General features: G+C 39.3%; 2 protein-coding genes across 4 annotated transcripts; both read right to left on the bottom strand.

The window, feature by feature from the left end:
• Positions 1-1,112: 1,112 nt before the first annotated feature.
• Positions 1,113-15,048, bottom strand: nfatc2b (nuclear factor of activated T cells 2b). 3 transcript variants are annotated; one of them, XM_080892567.1, is made up of 11 exons: positions 14,710-15,048; positions 12,697-13,651; positions 12,386-12,557; positions 11,639-11,841; positions 10,799-10,971; positions 10,307-10,447; positions 7,947-8,002; positions 7,542-7,674; positions 5,538-6,191; positions 3,551-3,776; positions 1,113-1,468 (listed from the first exon to the last, which is right to left on the bottom strand). In XM_080892567.1, exons 1-11 carry the CDS (start codon positions 14,828-14,830, stop codon positions 1,462-1,464), a joined length of 2,841 nt encoding a protein of 946 aa, XP_080748693.1. In that variant the 5' UTR covers positions 14,831-15,048; the 3' UTR covers positions 1,113-1,461. The 3 variants fall into 3 exon arrangements, with proteins under 3 accessions (XP_080748693.1, XP_080748694.1, XP_080748692.1); XM_080892568.1 differs by lacking the exon at positions 3,551-3,776 and having other exon boundaries at positions 1,114-1,468; XM_080892566.1 differs by lacking the exon at positions 1,113-1,468 and having other exon boundaries at positions 1,992-3,776.
• Positions 15,049-18,031: 2,983 nt separating this feature from the next.
• On the bottom strand, positions 18,032-24,632 carry cyp24a1 (cytochrome P450, family 24, subfamily A, polypeptide 1). The gene is made up of 12 exons (XM_080892569.1): positions 24,181-24,632; positions 23,848-24,038; positions 23,628-23,721; positions 23,453-23,546; positions 22,893-22,984; positions 22,440-22,551; positions 21,445-21,590; positions 20,169-20,335; positions 19,362-19,440; positions 18,952-19,149; positions 18,741-18,852; positions 18,032-18,359 (listed from the first exon to the last, which is right to left on the bottom strand). The coding sequence occupies exons 1-11, from the start codon at positions 24,436-24,438 to the stop codon at positions 18,742-18,744; spliced, it is 1,542 nt and encodes a 513-aa protein (XP_080748695.1). The 5' UTR covers positions 24,439-24,632; the 3' UTR covers positions 18,032-18,359; position 18,741.
• Between the last annotated feature and the right edge of the window lie 1,362 nt (positions 24,633-25,994).

Genomic DNA, 25,994 nt, shown 5'->3' with positions numbered 1-25,994 from the left:
CATATTTTTAATCCTTGCGGAGAGATTTTATCCACAGTGAACAATAAATAAATTGAAAAGACAAAAAAAAAAATCTAAGATAAATTTGGTGAAATAAATGTCATCAAGGTGGCAAACGCTTCTTTTTTTCTCCAAGCAGAGTTTCTGTGCTTCACCAGCGATGATCGGCTGTTTTAGAGCCACTGCTTTACAGGAAATAAGTTTCCATCCAAAAAACTCGAGAGGTTTTCACCCACTAAATATTTTACAGCCTCGTCTCAAAGATGAAGCGTAAAAGTTAATAAGTGTTGCTAATCAAGATAATTACCGCCAATATTTTCTCTCAAGTGTGCTTTTTAGTATCGCTGCATGTAGTATTACTGCATTTCTATGCAGTTTTTCCAAGTTCATATGAGCACGAATGAGTCCTTTCACACTCTCGTTTTCCCTCTTTCTATTGCAACGGTTATTAAAACCGTTTTATGTCATCAGGTTTCTCCTTATTTACTTCTGTAAAAAGGAGACAGTCAAAATGTGAGTCATGATATTAATACGTGAGTTCAGATGCAAAATGCTTTTAATACCTTTTAATTGCTGCCACCTACATTGCAAAATAGCTTTCCTGTTTACAATCAAATAATGGAATAATTAAACCCGAAATAAATCTAAAACAATACTTTAAACATTCAGCTTGAAATTATCTTTGCAGAGAATGAAACAAAAAGGCAGTAAAAGATGCCACTCAACGAGCCTGGAGAACTTTTCCTGAAGACTAATTAAAGAAACTACAAGAAAGCTGCCTAAGAGAGTTCAGTCTGTGTTGAGGAAAAAAAGTGATCATACCAAATATTGACTTTCTTTCAAGCTGATTAGAACTGTGCAACCTCTGTTTTTGCCTTATATACTGTATTTACATTTATGTTTGTATGCTTCAATAAATTCACCTGTTTTTCAGTTCCCTACAAAAATATATAGAAATGAGGGCTAGCTCAAGGCTTTTGCACAGTGCTGTGTATTTTCTATTACTTAAAAAAGGTACACATTTATTATTTAGTTCCTTCTGCTTCCTATATGTAACAAAATGATTACAGTCAGTAAGTCAACACTCAAACACCATGATTCATATACAAAGAATTTGTTTAATATAAAAAATTTTCTACAAGCTTACAACGAGCAATTTTACAACTGTATAAACAGAAAGAAGTTAAACAAGTTAAAATAAAAGAGTATAATGAATATATGATCCAGTATTGTTACTAAGGCTGAAATATATGATAACAAAATGGAAATGGAGCTGACCCTTCAAAGTTGTACAGAAATATGGTATATAACGGATCAGTCTCTATCGTTTCGCTTAAATTACAGTTACTGAAGATTTATTGTTCTTGTTCTTGATGTCTACAGATTATGCTTAAACTTTGAGTGGCTTCAGATCAGCATGATCACTCTCCATTGTGGCCTCTCATGTCTCTTCTTATGATGTCATTCACTGGAAAACATTGAAAAGAGGGATTAAGAACTTTCATATTTGCAGCAAAAATGCAAGTTGAGCTGCTTATTTCTATTATTCTTAAATGCTATGCAGATTTTATATATACATATATATACATATATATATACATATACATACACATATATATATATATACACATATATACATATATACATATATATATATACACATATATACATATATACATATATATACATATATACATATATATATATATATATATATATATATATATATATATATATATATATATATATATAGATATATATATATTAGGGGTGCAACGATATTCGTATCGATATTGAACCGTTCGATACAGTGCTTTCGGTTCGGTACGCATATGTATCGAACAATACAACATTTGTAATTTATTTTATCAATTTTCCTTCTGACGATGCTGTCTGTGTTGAGCGCTCGGTGAATCTGTGTTCGACTACTCCGCCTAGGCTGCACTGTCCAGCGCAGATCCACTGAGCGCTCAACACAGACAGCATAGTCAGAAGGAAGAGCACAGGGCAAGCTAGCGAGACAGAAGTTAAGCTCTCCTTTTAACATGGACCTCCCCCACTCTCATTCAGATCTGGCGTTTGGAATTATTTTGGTTTTCATGTGACGTATGACCCTGAAGGTAAGCGAGTCATGGACTAAAGTAAAACAGTATGTTGGATGTGCCATGCAATGCTCAATTACATTGGTGTGAACTAGTGTGTTAGCGCAGTTAGCTCGTTAACGTGTTGGCCGTCTAGCCCCATGCACGGAGCGATCGGCGGTAGCTCGTTAACGGAGATTTGCCGTGTTGTGGCGTTAAGGTCATTTCAACGAGATTAACCTGAAAGCACTAGTGGGAACACAACAAATATGACTGCACATTTACGCCGACATCATCGTAGTGCAAAGACAAGTGGAAGCAGACAAAAAAAAGCAAGCATGCTACTAACTTTAGCCGAGTCATTTAGACAGCTGTTAGCACATGATTCTCCTTATGCTGCTGAGAATATAGCCCAGAAGAAGCGGATAGTATAGCTTTTATTTTGGAAAGAGCCATTTCTCTGTAATAAACTCTCTTTTCCAAAGATGAGTGATTCCTCAATCAGATACAGGGCTTGCAATATCGCTAGCCCGACGTCCTGGAGCTAGCGATTTTTTCAGTCGGGCTACCAAAATCTATCTCTTCCCTGCCTGTCGGGCTATTGTAGGAAAAATATATGTCAATGCTTTTGCATTCTTTCGGAAATGTAGCTGGGTAATTATGTCATTGGCATCGGTGAGCCACTGTCAATATGTGACATATTGAAATCGCGTTTGAATTTGCGCTTGTTTTTTTGCTTTCACTTTGCAATTGTGCGAACTGTGTATAGAGAGCGACAGCACTGATCTGTGAGTGATGATAATTTGTGCACCAATTCCTCTGACATCGTCTTATTAATCGTTAGCTTACTATGCAAACATGACAAGTGAAATCTCCCGCAGCTTAAACATGTGAGAGGTTGATCGCGCAGAGAATCGCTGAGCTTATGTGAGTGCGCGTGTAAAAGCATTTCAGTTCTGCTGAGCCAAATAAGACAGGTCAGGGTGAAGAAGTGACAGCCAAAGAAAAGCTTACCACAAAACGGAGAAGTTATGACAAATCAGACTATAAGGCAAAAAGAAAGTGCAGCTTTATGGTTTCATGGACAAAATAATTTCTGTGGCTGCAATATGATGAGCTAAATAACCAGGGCTGCACATAAGTGGTCCGCAGGTGCGCATTCGCTGTCAAAATAAAAAACACGCACAAGGGTTAGGGTTAAATTTAAAAACTGTACTTTTGAGTTAAAATATATATTTATAATTTTAATAAATGACAAATTAAAAATGCTTGAACATTTTTTTGTATCGAAAAAATATCGAACCGTGACACCAAAGTATCGAACCGAACCGAACCGTGAATTTTGTGTATCGTTGCACCCCTAATATATATATATCCATAGGTCCCTCATCCTATTCATGTAGCCCCTTCCGCCGGGGTTACTTGCGTAGTAGTATTCCAACAACGCCCTGTTTTCGTCTCTTGCCCACCGATGCCTTCTTGTTCCAGTAGCCCACTTTACGTCAGGGTGCCCTGGTTCCTCAACACCTGACGCGGACCTTGTTGATCCGGGCGACGTCCGAGCCGGCATGCCTTCATATTTATCTGTCTCGCTCATGTCTGCGGTAGGCTCGCTTAGCATAGGGGGTCTAGCCTTAGGACCCTTACTGGATACAGACGCCCCAGGCAGGAATCGAACTTGCGAGCCGTCTTCTTCTGCCATAAAGAGAAGAAGACGGCCGTAGTGATCGATGTAGCGGTTCCGAATGACAGCAATATCAGGAAGAAGGAACACGAGAAGCTGGAGAAATACCAAGGGCTCAGAGAAGAGCTCGAGAGGATGTGCAGGGTGAAGGTAACGGTGGTCCCCGTGGTAATCGGAGCACTAGGTGCGGTGACTCCCAAGCTAGGCGAGTGGCTCCAGCAGATCCCGGGAACAACATCGGAGATCTCTGTCCAGAAGAGCGCAGTCCTGGGAACAGCTAAGATACTGCGCAGGACCCTCAAGCTCCCAGGCCTCTGGTAGAGGACCTGAGCTTGAAGGATAAACCGCCCGCAGGGGCGTGCTGGGTGTTTTTATATCTATATCTATATCTATCTATATATATATATATATAGATAGATAGATAGATAGATAGATAGATAGATAGATAGATAGATAGATAGATAGATAGTGTTTTTAAAGCCCAATTGCAAAGATTTAAATTCTTAAAACAAACCTCAAGTTTGATCTGAAGGGTGAGAGGACCTTAAGTGCCTTATTTGTTCCCACCACCAGGTGTTGCCATAGTCAGACTTTTTGGGGCAGTTTATGCTTTTATTAAAGGTAGATAGTAGAGAATAACAGGAAAGGATGGGGAGTTGTGGGAAATACAACAAAAGACCTCAACTAGACTTGAACTTGAAAGAATGTTGTGGGTCGTGGTTTGCACTCTGGAGGCCTCAGCCATCAGTCCTCCCCAAAAATGTTCTAATTTTAAGCATAAATCAGTCTAATCGTGACTTTGCATGGCTGCAGTTATATTTACGTCCACTAGATCTCTCTGTTACGCAACATGGGTTTATCGACACTTATCAATGATTTCAGGATGTTACATCCTTACCTCTGATAGAAACAACATCCAAATGTAAAGTCTACATCAGAGACAAGAACAAAGTGCTTTTATTTATTTTTTTAACCATGGATGTAAATGTATCCGCATGTATTTGCCTGTACCATGTACTTTCTGTATCTTCCCTCAGCTACGGATGTGTAAACATAAACACTCTTCCACAGCAAAGCAGGTCAGGTTGCTTCAAAGCAGTGCCGCTGCTTGTTTCCCCATTCATTATCTCCAAACACAGCAAAAACTCTAAGGAAAGTGCTTTGGGTCATACCAAGTTTCAAGTGAGCCCGTGATACTTTAACAAGCGTGTGTGCTTGCATGAGTGTGTGAAATGAGACAGTGAAAGTAAGACTGAAACAGACAGGAAAGTGGAGAGAAAGGCCCTAAAGAAAACCACAACGCAGGATTTGCAAGCATACAGTTGCAATATGCTTGTATGCACTGCAAATTGGACCACAAACACAAGGCTTCAGTATTTCACCTAACTGCTGCACCTTGTATGCACTTTTTTAATAATGTGTTTATATCACAGTGGTTACACTCGGAGGTGGGGGTGAAAAGCTTATCCTCATGACAAAGAATCATTAAATTTATAAACACAATAACAGCAAACATTTTTGTTCAGTCCCTTCCCAAAGTATGGCTGACTTATCTGTGCGCAAATATATTAAAAACAAACAAACAAAAAAAACTACATATATAAAGATTCAGAAAGGATTAAACCTTGCCGACATTCCTGGGTGAAGTGGGAATTCTCGATGGAAAGGTTAAAAAAAACTGTCAGGCATAATTCCATGGTGGAAAAAATGTCAGGAGGACTTCAAGCATTCAAGCATTCAAGCATTCAAGCAGTACATAACATTATACTCACCATCCTCCAGATAGGCATAACTGAGGTTCTCTTGTTTGATCGTGATTTTCTCTGGAGCTCGTTCCTCATGGTTTCCTCTAGCAGGGGCGATCTGGGCCAGAGGCTGCCCACCTGGGTCCACCCGACTTCCAACCTTTGCCTGGACTTGACTTTGAATGTATCTCAGAGGTGGCGACTTTCCTAGTGGTAGTGCTGTCTGCATGTAACCATGATTACTTGACATTGAATAAGGGTCAAACGAATCACCAACCTGAGGACCTTCACCCAATTTGGGCAAAGGGGTTCTGGCACTGACACACTGGCTGGGAGCAGAGGCTGGATGCGGAGCCATTGGGGAACCACCTAGTAAAGCGCTACTGCAGTTGCTGTAACGCTGATTCCCAGTGTGGTACAGCACTGGGTTGTTGACCAGAGTGCCAGGTCTTGACTGGTAATAGACTGGTTGATCATCCAGTTGATCTGGGGTTAACATGTGGGCTCGGGGGTCTACAGTGGTTAGATGGTAAAGTGCTGAGGAAACATTCAAGGCTTGAAGGTTGTTGTCTTGCTCCAGGGGATGGTACAGAGACCTCATTGACATGCCAGAGAGAGACTGATTATTTGAATAGCCATAAGAATTCAGCTGGTAGTCATCCAGTGGTTCTGCTTTAATGGCTGAAAAATAAAAACAATTATTATTAGATTTTTCAGAGAGTGAGAGAACAATGCAGGTCTGTCACTAGACCAGTATAAACAAACAGCCACAGTCATCTTACTTTGCATGTTAGCATGCTAACATTTGCTGATTAGTACTTACTTTCCTATTTACAGAGTAAACATAGGGATGATGTAAATGCCAGTAGTTTTTGCAGGTATTGTGTTATTAGACAAGGTGAAACCAAGTTTACTGGAAACTGTTCTCTTGAGACTTTAAATACAGTATATTAACTGAAATGTCACAGCAACTCAGCTAGTATAAAATGGGAAGAAGATATTTACAAAAGGAACATTAATGCCAGCGTATTTAGAAGCTCTCGAGTTATTTCAGTGATTGTGTGACCTAAAAAAAACAAGTCATTGCATCTCCAGTCATCTTTAGGTCTGGTGATAGTAAACACATGTAGGTTTCATAACCAGTGGCTGGAGTATAAATCAGTGTAGATTGAAATGGCTTTAAATTGTCAGCTGCAATGATGTTACGCTTCTTTCTCTACTTCTTAATAATCTTGCCTCATTTCACCTAAAAGCTATAAATATATATCTATATATATATAAACCAATAAACTAAAAGCCTTTTTTTGAAATTAGCCAGAGTGTGTCGGCGCTGTAATGTGGGTATCACATGTAGGCGTTAAAAAGGAAAACTATTTTTCCCTTTGAGAAGAAGTAAGATTTGCCCCCAACCCCTACGCAGTCTCTGTTGTGGCTGCAGTGTCAGCGTGCTGCTATAACTGATTAACTTCTGATTTCTGATAAAACTGCAGAACAGGAGTGTTATATCAGAAGTTTGTAACTGCATTAATCTACTTTTGGGGTTAAAATTTTAGAACTGTCAGATTTAATCTAACTAACATTTTGCAATTTCCTGTAACTTTTCTTTTGCTTTTTCTCATCGCTGATGGATGACTTAGCACACATTTGCCTCTTTTAGCAACATCAAAGTCAGTTTATGTTTTTTTATGGTGTTTTTTTGTCATTATTTGCTAGCATAAGTTATGTAGTGCTATAATACAATATATCTCGCCTGCAGAAAGATATCTGACAGATTACTATTATTAATGTTATTTCAACAGCTGTAACAGAAGAATTTCCCCAAAATGGGATTAATATAGTATTTTACTTCACATGCAGGGTTACATTATGCTGACAAGGTAATAATAAGATTTCCAGTGCTGACATTCAAATTCAAATTCAAATCCAGGCTGGGAAATGTTGACACTTGAATCACCTTCCTATTTCTCAAACATAGGAGGTACGCCTGTTTTCTCCGTAATAACAGAGCTGAGATGACTAAGAGATATACACCTATCATAGGAGTGTAGACGAAGTGCTGAGGCTGACTGCGTTTCTTTTTCCCATTGATGACGCAGAAGTTGACTTTGGCCGGCTGGCAAATGCTCCGGTCTCGATATGGAGGGACTTCAACAAACAGCATGTTCTATTGATAGAATGAGAAAAAAGGTCACGAGTCAGCTGGCACAAATCTCTACCTGTCAGGTCAAAATTAGTACAAGAAATAACACTTTTATGATACGATGATATGCGATTAGCACATTCATGTACTCAGTAAACTGAAGACACGGGCTTTACATTTTGATTTCTGTTTTGAGCACGTGTAAGCATGTACAGTTACCAGACAAATGACTTTAGCATGCATCTTACAAAATGTGCATCATAGTTTATGTGTCAGTAAAAGGGAAGTTAACTTACAGCTTGAGTTTTATCTCTGTCCACAGTGGCCTCCACTTCCCAGATCTGCTGTCCATCTGAAATTAAAAGGAATAGTTTTTGCAGGTTTGAGTCCCATTTTGGAAAATACGTGTTATCTGTTTTTTTTTGTTGTTGTTGTTGTTGTTTTTTGTTTGTTTGTTTTTTAGCACAGCTTAATTTAGCATAAGGGCTAAACAGCGTGGTCTACTCTTGGTCTACTGACTGCATCACTAAGACTCTAAAGCTCAGTAAATAGCATTTTATATTTGATTTGCTTCATTCAAAAGAGTTGTGGTTTATGTGCTGGACTATTTTATGGCTTTGGAGGTGGCTGGCAGATATTGCTACCATCTTACTCATCTTACTACAGGCTCACAAGCTGCTGAGAGTAGTTTTATTTTTTACCACAAAATTATATGTGGTGGTGAAGTGGCAAAGAATCCTGTAGAAACCAAAAATGTAGCAAAAAACCAAACAATTTCTACAAGTTTAATCAGCTGGAAACAATAATTCAAGCAATCAGATGATATGTCAGGACTTTTATTAACAGTACAGTAAGCACATTTGTCACAGACAGTGGAAAACAGGGTTCTCTTTTATGTCTGGTTTAGTGTTTCATTCCCATCTAAAGTTTTTACCTGCTGTTTCTGCTTTCTACCCACACAGTGAAAAACACAAAGCCTCTGCTCTGGGTCTTAGTCTTTATCAGTCTGTCTAACCACATCCTGTTGCATAAAACCCCACGCCAAGCAACAAGGAGGCTTTACATGCTTTCAGTTGTACCCATCCTTCTCTCAAACTATGTAACCCTACAATTTTGTGTGGGCAGAACAAGCAGTGACAAGGTGAGAAATTTCCATTTAGAAGTAAATAAAAGTTGCTACTGCCAGCAAAACAGTAAATGTTTAAGTTAATGGTTAATTTTATCAAAGGTAGATGTGGGGGCTGGAGGAAGAAGTGCGTCACTGAACGTTGAGTTATCCTGGGTGATATGCAAATAATCTAAAAATACAAATACTGCACGTGTACATGGACACACGTAAGTGGGATACTGGGAGACCAACACAGGCTCAATTTTAAATCCTCAAAAAAATAAAAATCTGAAAAAAAGTTTGAAATCACAAGTGAACACACATGTCAACAATCCTTCTAATTACATAATTATGGACTGTAGATAAAAGATAGAAATAGCCACAGTGATGCCACACATTAGTTTGTAAACTTTCAGTTTGTTGTTCTGGCCTCACTAATTTTTTTAAATTTTTTTGTAACTATAAGGGACTATATTTGAACAGGAGGATACAGTGAAAGTTAGCAGCCAAGGCTAACATGTTTGGCTAACAACGTGTATCATTAAACCCATTATAACTGTACTAATGTGCATCTTTTTCATTTTGTTTTAGCTCAGAGCTATTAATATTGAATTTATCTAAGTAATAAAGTTAGTAATTAGTAGTTTGTGCTTTTTATACTTTTATGCTTTGTAGACAATCCAATTTGCTTCTTTGTCTCCTCCATATTTTTTTGCCCTTAATAACACATATAATACTTAAAGTGGGTGACATAAAGCATGCCTCGAAGGCACCACTTGAGGAACTGCAGTTTTTGGCACTTTTGTCTTAGCTTGGGAATAATTCTACATTTTAAATAAAATTCCCGTGTTATTTGTGCGTTTTTACAGTAATTACAAAGGGTATGGACTACTACCACCAACATTCGGCTTTGTAAACTCAAGTTTGAACTTTTCTTTGAGTGGCTAACCCAACGATTAACAACAGAAATATGATGTTTTGATGAGCTTTACTGAGATTTTTTTTGTTTCTTTCTGAGTCTATAAACTGTGAAGTACCATAATATCACATATGAGGGCTTCAACCTCTTAGCCTAAAACTGAAGTTCCTTTGAGCGTGGCTGCAAAAACAAGTTAGTCCCTATAGACCTCTTTGTTAAAATGTTAAAAATTTACAGGGGAAATAAAATAAAGTCATAAGTACCATACCAATTGTTAGTCACCCATTTAAACATTATGTAACATGTCTCTCTCTTGTAAATGAGACATTGACTATCAATGGGATAACCTGTATAAATACAGGTAAAAATAATAATAATAATAATAATAATAATAACAACAAAATAACAAAATTGTTAAGCCTTGATGCTAACTGGCTACATGTGGTAATTGCTGGCTCAAGCTCCCCTTCAGTAAACAATGTGCAGTGTAGCACAGGGGCCACATCTACCCTTTACAAACTACCAATACAATCTTTGGGTGGCTCTTCTACAGTAGCTTTCAAAGAAGACCTTAGAAGATTCATTCCACCAAAGACAGACATTTGTGATTAAAAAAAAATACTCCTCACCTTGTGTTTTCTCCGAGAATATCACCTTTGAGTCAGATGTAAAATTCTGTCCAGTAAGGACCATTTGTTGACCACCGAGTACAGAGCATTGGTCCAGGTCCTGCCTCTCGACTGCAGGGAGCTCCTGAGCTGAACGCTGAGCTGTGAAAACATGAGCAGCTTTATTGTCATTGTAACACTAAAGTATACTGTATAGTGGGATCAAATCCAAGTCAGTTGCACTATTGACCATTATAGACTGAAGAACATTCACATTAAGGCTAGTACCTTTTTTCTGAGCAGTCAGCAATACATCTACAAGTGGTGTGTCAATGTTAAATAATATAAACCAACATGTTTGCCAACATTTGCTAACATCAACCACCAAAAGCTAATGAGAAAGAATATAAATACAAAAATACAGAGCAGCCGACAAAGCTTCAGGGTCTACAGTGACTCTCATGATCAAGCAGAAAGAAAGAAAACGCTCATATGCAACAAAATACTTCTTACAGCATTCAATAGGATGAGAGGCCACTTGAAGAGACATGAGGTGGCCTCCAGATTGAGGAATGTGGACACGAAAGACCAAGCGCACGCGTGTGTTTTTTCGTCCAATATCAGTCTCTCCATTTCTTAGTTCAATGTCAGCATTTCTCAGCTTCAAGATTCCAACGCAGTCAATCCTTTATCATGAAAGAGAAGACATATGACATAAAATCAGTGCTCAAAATGATATTTCTGTCGTATTTATAAAAAACTTGATTTTCTTCACAGTCCACGCAGACTGTCTTTTTTCACATTTAACTGATGCAATCTCTGCTATTTCAAATATTCAGTCAGTAAAAAGCTCTTTTTTTTTTTCAAAGCAGCCAAAGTAGTGATCTCAGGCATTTTCATGGAAAAAGAAACTTCTTTGATTTTGTTTGCTATTTGCTGTTGTGACTCATCATATGTCACGTTCATCAAACCAGTTTTGGTTGCTGCTGCAAACACCCAGAGTTTGCTAGGTCTTTCTTGGAAAAACTCTCTGGCACACAGGAAGTGGTGCGTTTTATGTATCAGTTGTCAGCAGCAGCAACATTTTTGGAGGGAAAAAGATGAAAACCTTGCGGTTGTGATGAGTAGCTATAGTTTGTAGTATTTAAAGATTTAGCACAGTGGAAAATCAAAAGAAAACACATGACGACTCAGGTTGCTGTATCTCCACTCTGAGCCTTATAGTGCTAAATCACCTCAGTGGTCTCTCTTGGTTGAAAAACACAAGTGAACGACTTGTGGTGAAATGTTGACACATACTCTAGGCATTTGTGACGTATGATTGAGAATCCCCTTGGCATTAGTTTTACTCACACAACTCTCATGTGGCTCTTTGGCTCCAGAGGGATCTCCAACACTTTAGTGCCGTTGATCATCCTCTCCATGCTGGGTGTGGTGACGGTCTTCCCGGTGATGCGGTGGACCTGGTAGAAGGCGTGGGGTTTCAGGAGCCTCTCATCGGCTGTTCCAATGAAGATCTGCAGCGCCAGTGCGGATGTGCCTTGGTAGCCACGGAGCTGGTGACAGCAACAAGGGCAGTTAAAATGTATGCTTCATACTGAACTAAATAAACTTTGAGATCATAAAAGTCCATGCCTTTTGAGAAAACATTTACACCACACAATAAATCTCTTGTGTCTGTGGGAAAGAATTCCCATGCAAACTGGCAAAGCCAGAACACTGCTTTGCATAATCCATTTGTGTAGCATGACTGGGAAAACTGGTAATGGAGGCCCATTTTTTTACTTTCCAGAAACAGTAAATAAAGGACACCATGCACTGACATTTATATGCTCTTTTTGTGGGTTCTTGATTTGTAATTATAACTGTGTTTATTTGAGCAGATTGAATCAATGCATGTCTAAATAATCACACATGCATTGTGGAAGCACTGACATGTTATGGGGCTGTTTCTATATTTGCATGAGTATCAGCTTTACACAAAGACGTTTATCAGGAAATATCACCCCAGCATTTACAATCTCCCACTCCCTCTCTCTGGTACAACTACCACGCGTTCGTTTCCTCTCCTTTCTTGTATCTACATATGAATCCCCACACCTGAACCTCCGGGTGCCCTCCATTTGGTGTCTTGACAGCTCCTCGGCTGCCCTCAGTCTCATAGTGAGCTCTGTGATGCGATCTGGGCTGTTGTTGGATCAGTAGCTCATACTGGCCCGTCTGATTGGGAAATGACCACTCTAAAGATGGAAGTGGAGCCAAGGTGAGACCACTGGAAGAACGAAAGAGTTCAAAAAAGAGAAGTTTAGATTTAAAAAATCAAAACGAACCTTGTACCATAGTAGCTTATTAAAATTCATTAAAAACGACACATATTTCTTGTAAGTGATAAATTAAGACAAACATAACACCTGAATGTGGATCGTCCACTATGATGGAGTGAATGAGAAGGAGGCCACACAGTTGGGAGCATGTAGAAGGTCTCAGGTTTGATCTCAGCTCCACCCCTACTCATCTTTTCTTGCTCAATAGCCCAGTCGTAACCCTCGCCATATACACAGTCCTGTATTTTGGCCCTTCCTGGACTGCTATTCAGAATCTCGTCCAGGCCAGAGGTTGCGGTCTGAACTTGAGGGTGAAACTCAGCTTGAGCCTGGTATTGGTGCAAGTAGTAGGACCCCTGCTGATCGTGGGGTGATGGGATGGGGCTAGGACTCCGGGAGCGCTGCTTAACAGGAGTGCCCTCCTGACTAGAGTGGGTCTGACCGTAGAAGCGTTTGCCTCGCTGCGGCGAGACAGACCGGGAACGCTGATGGGGGAGTGGTGAAGCAGAACGATTCTGTGGTTGGAGATAGGTCTCATCCGTGATGCTGTTTCGAGGTGAGGCTCCTGGAGAGGAGTGGTTAGAGGATGTATGGATGCCCTGCAGGCTTGAGCAGAGGTCCAAGGGATTCAAGCCCATACCACAGCTCCCTACATTAGATGGCGACACACATGGAGATGCCAAGGGAGAGTAAGTATCTGCTCCCCAGCCAGTGGAAGAATTACTGCTGGCAGGGCTAACGCACTCTCTGTAGGATCCCCGGGCTTTAGATGCAGGACTTGGCTCTAGGGTTTGTGAACTGAGAGAGTCACCAGATGGAGTGATCTCAATCCTGGGGCTGGGAGCAGGGATACCGACTCGTGATGTCAGCCCCATGGTGTCAAACACAGCTCCTGATAGGTTTCCTGCGTTGGTGCTGTGAGAGGAGGTGTCCTGGTTAGAAGTTGGTGGGTTAGAGGTGGAGATGTATGCATCTTGAGGCTGGACCACCAGTAGAGGAGGCTGACTGTCATTGTCAAGGAGACCACCAGTGTCATCTGTCACTGATCAAAGAAGGGACACATTTTAGCACACAGGTCAGAATATCTGATTACTACAATACTGCTATTACCATGTGGTAACTTAAAGTGGACTTAAAGATAGTCAGTGTTTCAAATATGAAGTAACACACTTCACTTTTTTCATTCTTGCATCTATATGATATCCATGCGAGCAGATTAATGATTAATATGGTCACCTCAAGTACATGGCTCTGGCTTCAGCACAGAGCCTAACCGGTTTTCGGTTTTAAACACTTTGTTTGGGACAGCAACTCAGAAAAAGTTGGCATTAAAGGAAGAGACACCTAAAACACCTAATTTCAGAGAGAAGATGAAGCAAGGCGCTGCATGAAGGCAGAATATAAAGTAAAACACGATTATTTTGTGAATAATATTTTTTAAATTTTCCTAATCATGCAAAGCTACTCTAGTTGAGTCCAAAAATAAAGATATGGAGCTGAAAATGAACATAATCGGTTCCCTTTAAAGTTTTTTTTTGTTTTGTTTTTTTTACCTAAAACATCTTTGAACAACATTTTCTCTTAATAAAAATCTATAAATTGAGAATATGCCAATGTTGGGGATGCGAGAGCTGGTTTTGCGTTTCCTCTCCCCAGTAAAGCTATTACTATCATACTGAACAAGTGTTGGTTTTAGTCAGGATGCCAAAAATGAAGAGGCTTGCAGATACATATTCCAAAAAAAACAAACCATTCATGGTACTATGAGGATCGCTTAATTTTGAATCTACTTAACTATAATCTGTCGCACTCCTGTTTACTTTCCATTCAAAAATAGAAAAAAGGGTCTTGGAAGCCCTCTTGATCTTAGATTAAAAACAAAAGGATGATGATTATCGATCAGTGTATAATGTCATAATGTCAAGGTCTGGGAGCTAAATTTTCATAAAAATAAAACACAACACAGTAGTTACAGACGCATCCTCAGCTGAGAAAACGTGGGCTTGGCGGCAATAAGATCATGAAATGCCTTTAAAAAAAATAAATAAATAATAAGATACTATGTTTAGAAAAATGCATATGCAATTTATGTATACACACCTTTATCACAGCCAACAGAAAAATCCGGTTGATTATACAGAAAAAGGTCCGAAAAGTCTAACTCCTCCTGGTTTATGTCTTGGCCCAGGCCCTCGGTGAGCCCCAAACCTCCAGAAGTCATCTCCAGCTCGGAATAAACAGGTTTGAATCCCGACGAACGTAACTGTTGTAATAGCTTTTGCTCAAATAAATCGTCACTTTAATTAAGGCGCAGCGTGGATAATTAACGCAACGGACGAAGTTACAGTACTTCACAGATGCGTTCAAAACATTAGAAACTGCGCAAATAAAACATCTAACTGAGCGAGGTGAAAAAAACGAGCGGTGTCAGACGCTTCCTGTCACTGCTGATGATGACAAGCAGGCCTCATCTCTTCCTGTCTAAGTTAGGTAGGCTGATTTTTTTTTCTAAGATATAAAATCTATAACGTCTGCTGATATCAAATCATAAAAGTCGGATTCTTTTTTACACATTTTTCTTTTCTTAAATGCACCTTTTATTCCTTCGTATTCGACCTAGTTATCTTTTTTTCGGAGACAAAAGATTTTATTCAACTGGGCACCATAAAATTTACGACTGACACACCTCTTTTAACTCTACCTGTTTTTGTTCTTATGTGCAGCTACTATCAAATATGTGTAATATGAAATCACATATCGATATTTTTTGTTGGAGAAATCTGTGAAAATTAGACGATTCTCCATGATCCTAGCCCCAATGAAATCGTACTTACAATCTCTGGTCAGTAGGTGGCCGTATTGCACAATTACCGCCAACACCCTTTTTTTTTTTTAAATTGCTGTTCAAGTTAACTCAACTTGACTTTGAGACGTTCGTAAATATATTGATTGCTGCACTTTGACATAAACTTACTGTAGTTGTGGTTTTGACAGCTCTACTTCCTGTTATAAAGCAGATGAACATTTAGCAACCACAATTCACACTTTACTCGACATAAGGTTTCTCTCATTCATTAAGCTCATTTCTAGCTCGTAAATTCTAGTCTTACACTCCCCTAAAGTACTTTATCATTTACATATAAATAAAAATCAGAACAATCCTTCTTTATCTTATTTTGACCCTCAGTTCATCCACGTGCCCTTCTTTCCTTTAAGCTTCCCAAGCAGAGGCTTTGAGCAGCAGGTGGGTGGGGTTGTTTTTTTCCCCCCCAGCCAGAGCCGTGTGCCGGAGATGACCATATAAGGAACCCGTCCTTCCTCCTCCTCCATGACATCATACAGAGCCAAGGGCGTTAAAAAATGAATATGAAAGGAAAAATCTAAAGCAGTTTTGTGTTTCATAGCGATTAGTTGCTCATATGCCTCTCTTATATCAAGTTTTATGTGCCTCGGCATGCATGACCAGGCTCTATAGCTCAGTGGTTAGAGCACTGGTCTTGTAAACCAGGGGTCGTGAGTTCGATCCTCACTAGGGCCTGCATTTGTGAAATTTATGTTATCTGAATTGTTTACATAAGTAATTAATATGTGTCATTTAAACCAATCTCAGGAAGAAACATAACCTCTTGGGAATTTTTAATGCTACACTCAGTCACAGAAATATTGTATTTTACTTTACATGCAGAGATTTATAGAAAAAATTGTCATGAAAATTACATAAAGAAAGTAAGATATTTTTTTTTTAAGGTATTCTACTTCCATCAGTTCTCCTGAGTACTGAGACTGTTCATAATCGCTGTTGAGCAGAGTAACCATTTCAGGTTTACATATCGAAATCACCCGAGGTCACAGCTAAGTTCTTTGCGCACATGGCACTTGTGAAAATAATTAATCAAAAAGTGAAGCGATGTGTATGGATTGCTTTTTATGTAAGAAACTCCTCCTGTAATCAGCCTTCTCAGTCCAGAAAGCGTCCTCACAGGAGATTTCTAGTTCCAGCAATCGGTGGAATATGAACTCAGATCCTTATTCTCGAGTAAAAAGTATTTACAAAAAGTAGTGTAAGTGTGTATGTAATGTATGAGATCACGAGCCAAAACGAGGGATCACGAGGGATGATTGATAATGGATTGGGGTTTTTCTCCTTTGTGCATATGTGTGAAATATTAAGTAGTTTTACATATTTTGTACTTTAAGTAGTTATTTAAAATGAAACCACCTGGGAGTTCTACAAGGGAAGTTCATCATCAGTCTTTGCTGAAGCTGCTCAAGACTCATAAAGTGACAAAAGACCTGACAAGATGGAGGTTTTTACTGAGGAGCTGCCAAACCAAAAACTATTTTTCATTTTTAAGAGTGCTTTGTACTTTGTTTTATGTCAAACATTGACCTGAAAACTAAGCAGATCTGTCAAATAAATGCACTGAGTACAACACAGGATATGTAAGTCCAGGATCTTTATTTTATTTTATTAAACTGAAGATTTTGCAGTGTAATACTGAAAATCTGATGTTACTTCAGGGCTTTGTTTATTGATTGATTGTTGATTAAGCGTTGTTGTTTTTTTATTGATCCCTGCATAGGTAAGCTCATTCTGTCTTTGTTTAACCCATCTGAAATACTTAAAAACAGTGGGGGGGGGGGGGGGGGGGGAACAGGGACTAAAACAGTGCTTAAATCACTTCACTTGATCTTTTATTATAATTATTAAGTTCAGTTATAATTTCATAATTTACTTTCATAACACTAGAAATCCCACTAAAACATCAGACTGTGGGATTGTGTAACATGTTTTTCACATTGTGCATTTGAGGAATCCATCACTTTAATGGCAGGGGCGGAGCAAAAGGGTGAAAAACAATAAGTTTTGTTAGTTTTGAAAGATGCACCCCCTCATGCACCTCATAGTGGTTTGGTCCATTGCCTACTATTACCTAACTTTTACTTTACAAACTGTAAACAAAGGATATGTGAGACACTGCTTTGTACTTGTACCACTCAGTAAAAGCAAACATATTTACTGTCACGAACACACTTTTTTATTAGCTTCTTGACCTTGATGTTAAATCTTGTGCTTCAGTGTAGATGCTATATTATTGTCTCTTAATGCATGTTTATGGAGTTATAAAATTCACCATAACTCACTAAATTTTTAACCAGCTGAAAGTTATTTCATTTTCATGTTCACAGCTGTGAATTACTGCTTTGCCTAAAAAGCAAATCTTTGCAAGGTGGGAGAAACAAAAAACATGTAAACTCCACACGGAAAGGTGTGTTTAAAGATATATTTATTTGATACATTTGTTTTCATGAATAAAATATGTCTCTTCAAAAAACGATGTACAATCTTGCAATATTATAATTGTGCTTATATATACAATAAAACATAAAACATAACCCATATATCAATATATATATATATTGATATATATTGATATATATATACACATACACAATAAAAAGCATAACAAAATACTTGGACTACATTCTACATGTCTAAGATCAAAGATTTGAGGACAGCTGCCTTGGTACAATATTCACTTTGTACATAACAACTGGTACTTTGGTCAGTCATTAACAGTCATAGTTTTAAATATGTCTGAGGTATTTGTGGTAAGATTAGAGTTATAATAATTGTTGTTTTGTATTTTATTTACAGAGCAGCAATGCAGGGAGTCACTGGACCACTGGGACAAGCAACAAAGTTATCACCTTTCTGTCGCTCAGTCCGGAAGAGCTGAATTTAGAGCCTGGAAGGGAAGAAAAGATCAATTAGGGCTCTTCTGAACTTGATGGAAATGGAAATAAAAATATAATTTGGCAGATTCATAGTTACAGTTGTCTAACTTAGATGTAAAGTATGATATCATGTCTACATCTCTGAATCTCAACATGTGTGTTTCTGTTTGTTCTGGCTGCAACTCACTGCCTGCAAGTGAGGCATTTAGGGAACATCTGGAAATTGTAGCTTCCCAGAATAACATAGATTACGCTGTGTCCAAACAGGCTCTGCATAAGACTGTTAAAATAAAGCTACAAACAGTAGCCAGCCAGAGTGATTTAGGGAATGTTTGTGCCACTTCCATCTTGACTAATTCCTAAGCAGTCTAGAAATTTAAAACTGTTCTTACTTCATCTCCTGATGAAGGCGACAGGCAATTCTCTATTGGGAACCAAAAGCCCTGAATGGATGACGTCAAGCGGCTCATTATCTGTTGCCACAATCTCATAGTCTCTGACCAGCTGTAAGAAAGACAAGCAAAAATCAACAACTGTTCAAATAATGGCATTTGTTGAGGACCATCTTGAGCTAACCACTTAGGTTTTAGTCACTGATCGTACCCAGCACATGGCCAGTTGCAGCTGAAGCTCTGCCAGTCGTCTGCCGATGCACATCCTCTTTCCAATACCGAAAGGAACGTGGGCAAAGGGGTTGATGGTGTTGTTCTCGCGCAGCCAGCGCTCAGGTTTGAACTGCTTGCCATCATCAAAGTACTCTTCGTTGGAGCCCAGTGCATGGCTGTTAATCATCAACACTGTCTGTGAATGGAGGAAAAAGTATAAGTTTTTGGTTTTGTCCCTATTTTACAGATGAACGACGCAGTATAGTAGATAATGAGACTAAAGCCTGAGAACATGAACAGATTTTCTTTCTAAAAAAAACTCATTTAGACATCAGTCAAATGTAAATTTTCACAAGAATGGAATCTGCTTATGTCAGGTGTATGACGACTACTGTCTAAGCCACTTACTCCTTTGGGAATAGCATAATACCCCAACACAGTGTCCTTGTCCAGGGTTCGGCTTGTGAATGGAACTGATGGTGATAACCTGTAGGAATTAGACAAAAAATACATGTGAGATTATGACACAGTGACCATACTCATACTACAGTATGTATAAGCTGCTTAACAGGAGATAAACATATTCCGGCATTGTTCACAGGGTAAAATAAGGTGAGATATAATCTCCAGTTGGGGGGGCTTGTACAGTACATTCCATGGGTGATGTGGTTATGTTGGTGGACTTAAATGAAATGTTAGACAACTTGTGACTTCAAAAGGAGACCGAAGGAGAACCTACAAGGGCTAGGAAACAATTTAAATGTGACCACATGGTAGACTTTAAGCTTGTTGTTGCTGGTCATGCCACCACATCTCACGGAGCTTGTTTTTGAGGCAGTCATGCGTGTGAGTTTTCATTCTTAATCTCTCTGTAGTACGAGCCAAAATTATGATTTAAGTCTGATTTACTGCTTGGGAAAAACAAAACAAAACTGATTGTTTAACTGGTGTCTAATTCATTCATTTAATAGGAAATGGAGATTATTTGTATTTGTCGTATTTGTTTTGCTTGTGTGACTCTTGCACCAAACTCCTATTAAAGAAAAAGATTTTCTATAACTATATTTAAATTTAACCAGTCTATAGTTAAACTGGTGTATCGTTTGGATTTCTAAATGTATTTAATTGTATTAACAGAGTATGTTTGGCACTTTTCAGAGAGGAAGATTAGATACTACACCGCTGCTCATAATATAACCATCAGTGTTAATGTACCTCATAGACTCTTTGAGGCAGGCCTTGAGGTAGGGCATATTCTTGATGTGCTCTCCACTTGGATCCTGGTCAGGAGGCACGATCTCTCTGATCTCCTGCAACAGCTTCTTCTGGGCGCTGGGGTTTCGTGACAGGTTGAAAATAAACCACAACATGCTATTGGCGGTCTGAGAAACGTAACAGCAAGACAGAGAGGGAGGAGAGAGAGACAGAGACAGAGATTGAAATAAGGAGGTAGTGAGGAGATGTCTCTAAATGAGGCAGCTACGCTAAGTGCATTCATCAGTGGGGTCCTGAAAGGAGCTATGGAATGTTTTGGGTTCCTCAAAGGCTCCTCAGTTACATCTACTACATTAATTTTCCGCTTTTGAAGGACTGAAACTGCAGCACCTTTTTGTTTTAGAGTTTACAAGGTTTTTTTTTTCTTTAACCACTTGAAGGAAAGTAGGTGAAAGGTTGAAATTAAAAAAGCAAACTCATGCTTGTTCTGTTAAAGTGCAGCTTGCAGTTTTTTGTTCAGTAAAGTGTGACTAAACAAAAAGCTGTAATAGACAGAAATGGCTTTAAAGCTTCGCAGCATTATGTTTCTTTGCCTTCTGCATCTAGCAGCCATTAAAAATGGGTAGAAGTGGCCTGCTCGATCAACAAATCACTAATCTGTGTGACTGTTAAAGCCAGTCAAAGGACTTCAGCAGCACGTTTGCCACCATGTGGTGAGAACTAAGCTGAGCTGAATATAAAAGTGTGATGTAAAAGAAAAATTCTGGCGACTACAGATTCACTGAAGAGGTTGATAGAAGACTACATCAATTTACATAATAAAAAAGGATTGTCACAAATAAAATTGTTGTGTCTGGGTGACACCACCAGGGGGCCCGATTGTTAAAAAGAATACCAGGACTAAACCTGTCGGACATTAAGTAGCGCCACTGTGTGGCCAGTTATAAAACTACAGTTATGCTACCAGTTCTTAGTTGCTTGAAAGGTAGATTCTACTGGCTAATGTCAGCCGTCAGAAACACTTTCAGAAGTCAGAATTTCTAGTTAACTGTTAGCTGTGTTCTTTTTCAATCAAATTTATAAGAAATAATGTGTTAATTATTGAGTTTTAGAGATGTCGGTATGTATTTATGTTTGTTGGACAGAATGTTAGCATTGGTTTTCATACTAAGCTAAGTAGCTGTAATGACCAGACAAATAGGAGAGCGATGTCCATGATTTTAACTATCTCAATGAGAATTAAATGTATATGTTTGTGGTGTAAAATGTTACTCACTGTCTCAACTCCTCCAATCTGCAGCTCGGTGATGGCCGCGTACAGCTCCTTTTTTGAAAGGCTGCTCTGGTGTAAGATGTCACCGATCAAATCATCAGGAGCTCTGGTTGCGTTCCTCTTCAGCTTCTTGTCAATGTAGACTTTGGCTGAGGGAACAAAAACAGTCACGATGTAAGCATGCTCATTTTAAAGTCAAATCTCATGTGTTTTGTTTGCACTTGAAAAGTTGGCTTTTGGTTGTTACTTTATTTTTTCTGTCATGTTCTCAGCTGCTTTCAGGCAAAATAGTAAAAAAAAAAGATTGTTTGCTCTTGGAGCTCTGTTGGCTTTTGTGCTGGTTTGAAATCTCACATATTAAAGGCTAACTGTCAGGCCTCTTTAATTGTAACTCTAGATGTAAGGAATACATGTGAAGTACATACAAAGTTATTTATACATAAAACAAAGAATAACTTTTTTTGTTTCTGTTTTCGGGCTAATTTTCGTTACTGTTTTCTGAAAGTGTGTCAGTTGTTTTTTTATCCTTTCATAAAATGCTATCCATAATCTAACTTGTCTGACTGAAAGACATATATTAAAGACAAGATATTTTGGTGCTGTACTGAAAACACATAAAAACATCAATTGTTGGTACAATAAGTGGTTATGTGTGAATATTTGTAAGAGGTTGAAGCAGCATAATCTTCTTTATCACTGTATGCCACTACCTTCTGCTACAACAAATATTTGGCATATTTCTCCCTCATGGGTCATGCAGTTTACTACAACACTGAGTACCAGAGCGCCAAGTACACAAAACACTGGCACACAGTTCAGATCTCGCTGCCACCCACCCACCCTCGTCTGTACTTTCCTATTGATGTTCTTACTGGAACTGAGCTCAGACAAGTGCAAACATTACAGATGAGTGGAGACAAACAGTACCCTACGACAGTAATTACTGCAGGCGGGGGAATCTTAATTTTCTAATTTTGTGGCAAGGCATAAACTCGCACCTGTGCTGAAAATGCGGTCCCATGCTGCGGTGTGGTCCTGCCATGTTTTGGTGTTGAGGCTCTTGTGGAGCTCTACTGGTGTAACCATCATCATGCCAAAGGTGCTCATCATCTACAGAGAAACAGAGCGACAAGAGAAGACAGAGTCAGAGAGAAAAGGATTGGGAGTCTGATGTAATCCATTGTCACTCGTGCTGAAAGTCTCTGATTCAATTGTTTTCAAAGCTTTTTCTATACTGTTGCCCCCATTACCCTGAGACCTTTGTAAGCATATTTTTATTATCTGTTAACGGTATTGGTTTGCCCCAGAAAATCAGTGAGAGTGTTAGTCACTGAACTGCTGCATCACTTGGTGAACCTGATGAACTGCGAAGTTTCCACAGGCTCACAGAGAGAGCCAGCTTCAGTCCTACAACTGTCCCCTCTTACAAGTCACAGTGCTCCTATACTCACTGTTTTCACAGCTGTGATGAAGTTCATGGCTTCCTCGTTGACCGTATCTTGCAGAAGACCAAATCTCTTCCCATAAAGGATGAGACAAATGGCTGTGAGGTGAAAAAGAGCAAAAAGTGAGATTCAGAATGCCAGATTTTTACTTTGTACAGGTCTGCAATGTCTCAAAATCCTTTTAGTTTATGATTATCTTTTTAACATTACAGGTGACAGAAAACATCATAGCAGAATATTGCTTCTATAAATAACATGGTTGAAAGCCAAAGATATAATTAGGGGTTTTTTTCGGTTTTATAATGATTCATTTTGAAGCCCACATTCACTTCATTTATCAGAGTTTTCGCGCTTTTTATTTGCCTTAACCGACCTTGAATGTATTATCTGTAAATTATCTGGTTTTAAAACCGTTTAAAGGTAACACCTGATTCTTTCAGTTTCAATTTCCACATTTTCTGTATTAGACGGTTAATCGAGAAAATGATCGGCAGCTCAATCTATGCTGTAATAAAAATCCCAGTTGTAGATTTAACGAGGAATCGAATCAAAAATAGTGAACTTACTCTCAAACGACCATTTATTCAATTCGAAGTACAAGTCTTCAATCTTCCCGTTGTTGCTGATGTTTCCAATTCTGCCAACGAAGTCCACCAACACCTGTTTTTACAAGCAGAAGGTGTCAGTCATCGATAACTCTAAGAAGTAAAAGCATATATTCTTTATGTAACGGAGTCTTACCTCGTTTATTTTGCCATCGAGCTTCACCACTTCTGTCGGTTTCATGAGTTTCTGCTGAAATGCGCTCCTCACTCTCTGCCAGTCCTTTCCTTCCCTGCAAAACAAAAGTAAGTGCGTTTTAATTTAAAACATTTGTGCTTCTACTTACGTCTCAGTCTGCCTCCTGGTGGGTTATTGCCATTTTAGGCACCAATAAAGGAGAAATCGAAAGACCACTTACAGAATTAGGAGTCCGTACGCCTCGTCTCTCAGGTCTCTGTATGCTTTCCAGGGTTTGATTTCCAGCCTCTGAGGGTAATTTGCCTCCTTCCTATAAAGCGCCTCCAACAAGCAAGGTGCGCCAATGTGCACAGACTCGAAAGACCCCAGCTTCATCCGGAATATCTTTCCGAACTTCTTATGATAATCAACCTGAAAAAAAAAAGAAGATTCAAGTAGTTATAAAATGTCATGGAAAATAAAAAGTGATTACATCTGTTTTGGTCACATTTTAATAGATTAAAAAACACTTGGAATGTTTATGGTTATATGATGACATATGATAATACTGTACCAATGCCTCATGTTGCCTCGTCAAACCGCCTTTTCTTAGGAGTTCAAACAGACTGCCGACCAGGGGCCAGTTGGTGGGTCCCGGGATCTCGTCCAAACTGTGCGCTCTGAATGCCGCATGAGGACACGGTGCAGCCTCCGCAGCATCCTTCTCCTCCAGCACGCACACTGAGGATGTTGGCTTGAAGTGCTGCAGCCCGACAGACTTCTTCTTCAGCAGCTCAACTATCTGAGGAACTTTTTGGATTTGCGCCCTCATCCTCAACTTTGTATTTATCTATTTTTTACTCAGTTAGTACTCAGATGTTTAACAGCAGCTCCCTTTTCATTACCTAGAGGTTGTTCTAGTTTCTTGGAAAAGTGTTACTCCATACCGCATTATATATACTCTGAGAGTGTTTATTCCTGCCGTGCACGGAACCAATCAGGGGCCGGTCCTGCATGGTGTGGCCGTCGAGCCCGCCATTCATTTATGGATCCAAGTTGAGAGGATCGTATGACCCCAGATAGACCGAGGAAGTGCCCTGACCCCACCCCCGCTTTATAAATAAACACACAGGCCACTGCGGAGGTGACGCGGTTCGCTTGAACCTGTTTCACAGTGACGCGTGATTGGAAGAACCGAAACTCTGGCAAATACTACTGCCACACTTCTGCACCGGGCAAATATTTGACCGATTGCAGCTTGTGTGTTTGCTTTGTTGGTGTTTTGGAGTGTGTGTTCTTTGTGGAGAGGTAAAGGGGTGGTGGGGGTAAGTGGGCATTTAAAGTGCTTTTTTGGACCGTTTATTGTACTAATTATACGGGGTAGTTTATACAGTCCAATTAACAGGAGCGCTGAATTGGAGTTGTTGTAAAAGTCCCTCCATCCATGGTCGCCCGCTGATAAATAACATTTAATTCGTACATTTCCAGGTCGTTCTGTAGTTTCCAGATCGTTCTGTAGCCTCTGATGATCAAAATCAAAGTCAGACCTTTTACAGTCTGTTTTTCTTCACCACCAACAAGAAGCTCACCAGACACAGGCATGAAAAAAGTGATTTTTATTGTTTGATATATTTCTTAGTTTGAAAAATGAAACGAGTTGATGGCGAAATCACCCCCCAACACACACACACACACACACACACACACACACACACACACACACACACACACACACACACACACACACACACACACACACACACACACACACACGAACCTGGCTCTCCAACAGCATTTCGCAGTTCTCAAATGAGGACCGTCCTCACTTGGGCTAAAGCTAATTGGTCCTCACAAAGATAGACATACATGTAGCGCACACACTCAAGTACAGACGCACACGCCGCCCACTCAGAGCTGGCATGACTTAAATAACATGTACTGGGGCCCCGTGTTGCTGCTCTTTAAAAGTGCTCATTCACAGACTCTCGGGTGGCATCAGAGCAACCTTGAACTCTTAACTGATGTTTGCCGGTTATTGGGTGAGCGAGCAAAAGTCGTCTCATGTGTAGCAGGCACATATTAATCACCCCCCCCCCCCCCCCCAAAACGAGAAAACAACCACCCACGCACCTACAAATGCACACGGTGACCGCTCATGCTGTTTGATATGTGGTATCACATGATATCAGGCAGCTTTAGTACTGTATTTGTGCTACTTTATTATTTAAAGAAATGTTAACTTAAAAACTTAAAAAAAAACCACACAACCTTCTTGAAAACCGCATTATTTCTCTTATATGTACGTATATATATCGTCAGTCTGAAAACAAAGACAGATGATCTGCATCTTGGCCAGCTGTTTCTCAGTGTTTCAAGTCTTTATGCAAA

Source organism: Rhamphochromis sp. 'chilingali', assembly GCF_963969265.1.
Source record: "Rhamphochromis sp. 'chilingali' genome assembly, chromosome: 9".
Classification (NCBI taxonomy): domain Eukaryota; kingdom Metazoa; phylum Chordata; class Actinopteri; order Cichliformes; family Cichlidae; genus Rhamphochromis; species Rhamphochromis sp. 'chilingali'.
The sequence above is the reverse complement of the archived record's forward strand: the minus strand, read 5'-3'. Positions and strand labels throughout refer to the sequence as shown.

Coding starts and splice junctions, on each gene's coding strand:
- cyp24a1 (XM_080892569.1), bottom strand. CDS start 24,438: ATGAGGGCGCAAATCCAAAAAGTTCCTCAGATAGTTGAGCTGCTGAAG. Junction 23,547..23,627: donor TCGATGGCAAAATAAACGAG/GTAAGACTCCGT, acceptor TTGTAAAAACAG/GTGTTGGTGGACTTCGTTGG. Junction 20,336..21,444: donor AGATTGGAGGAGTTGAGACA/GTGAGTAACATT, acceptor TACGTTTCTCAG/ACCGCCAATAGCATGTTGTG.
- nfatc2b (XM_080892566.1), bottom strand. CDS start 14,830: ATGACTTCTGGAGGTTTGGGGCTCACCGAGGGCCTGGGCCAAGACATA. Junction 10,972..11,638: donor AAGAGCCACATGAGAGTTGT/GTGAGTAAAACT, acceptor TTCATGATAAAG/GATTGACTGCGTTGGAATCT. Junction 8,003..10,306: donor ATTCTCGGAGAAAACACAAG/GTGAGGAGTATT, acceptor TTTTAATTTCAG/ATGGACAGCAGATCTGGGAA.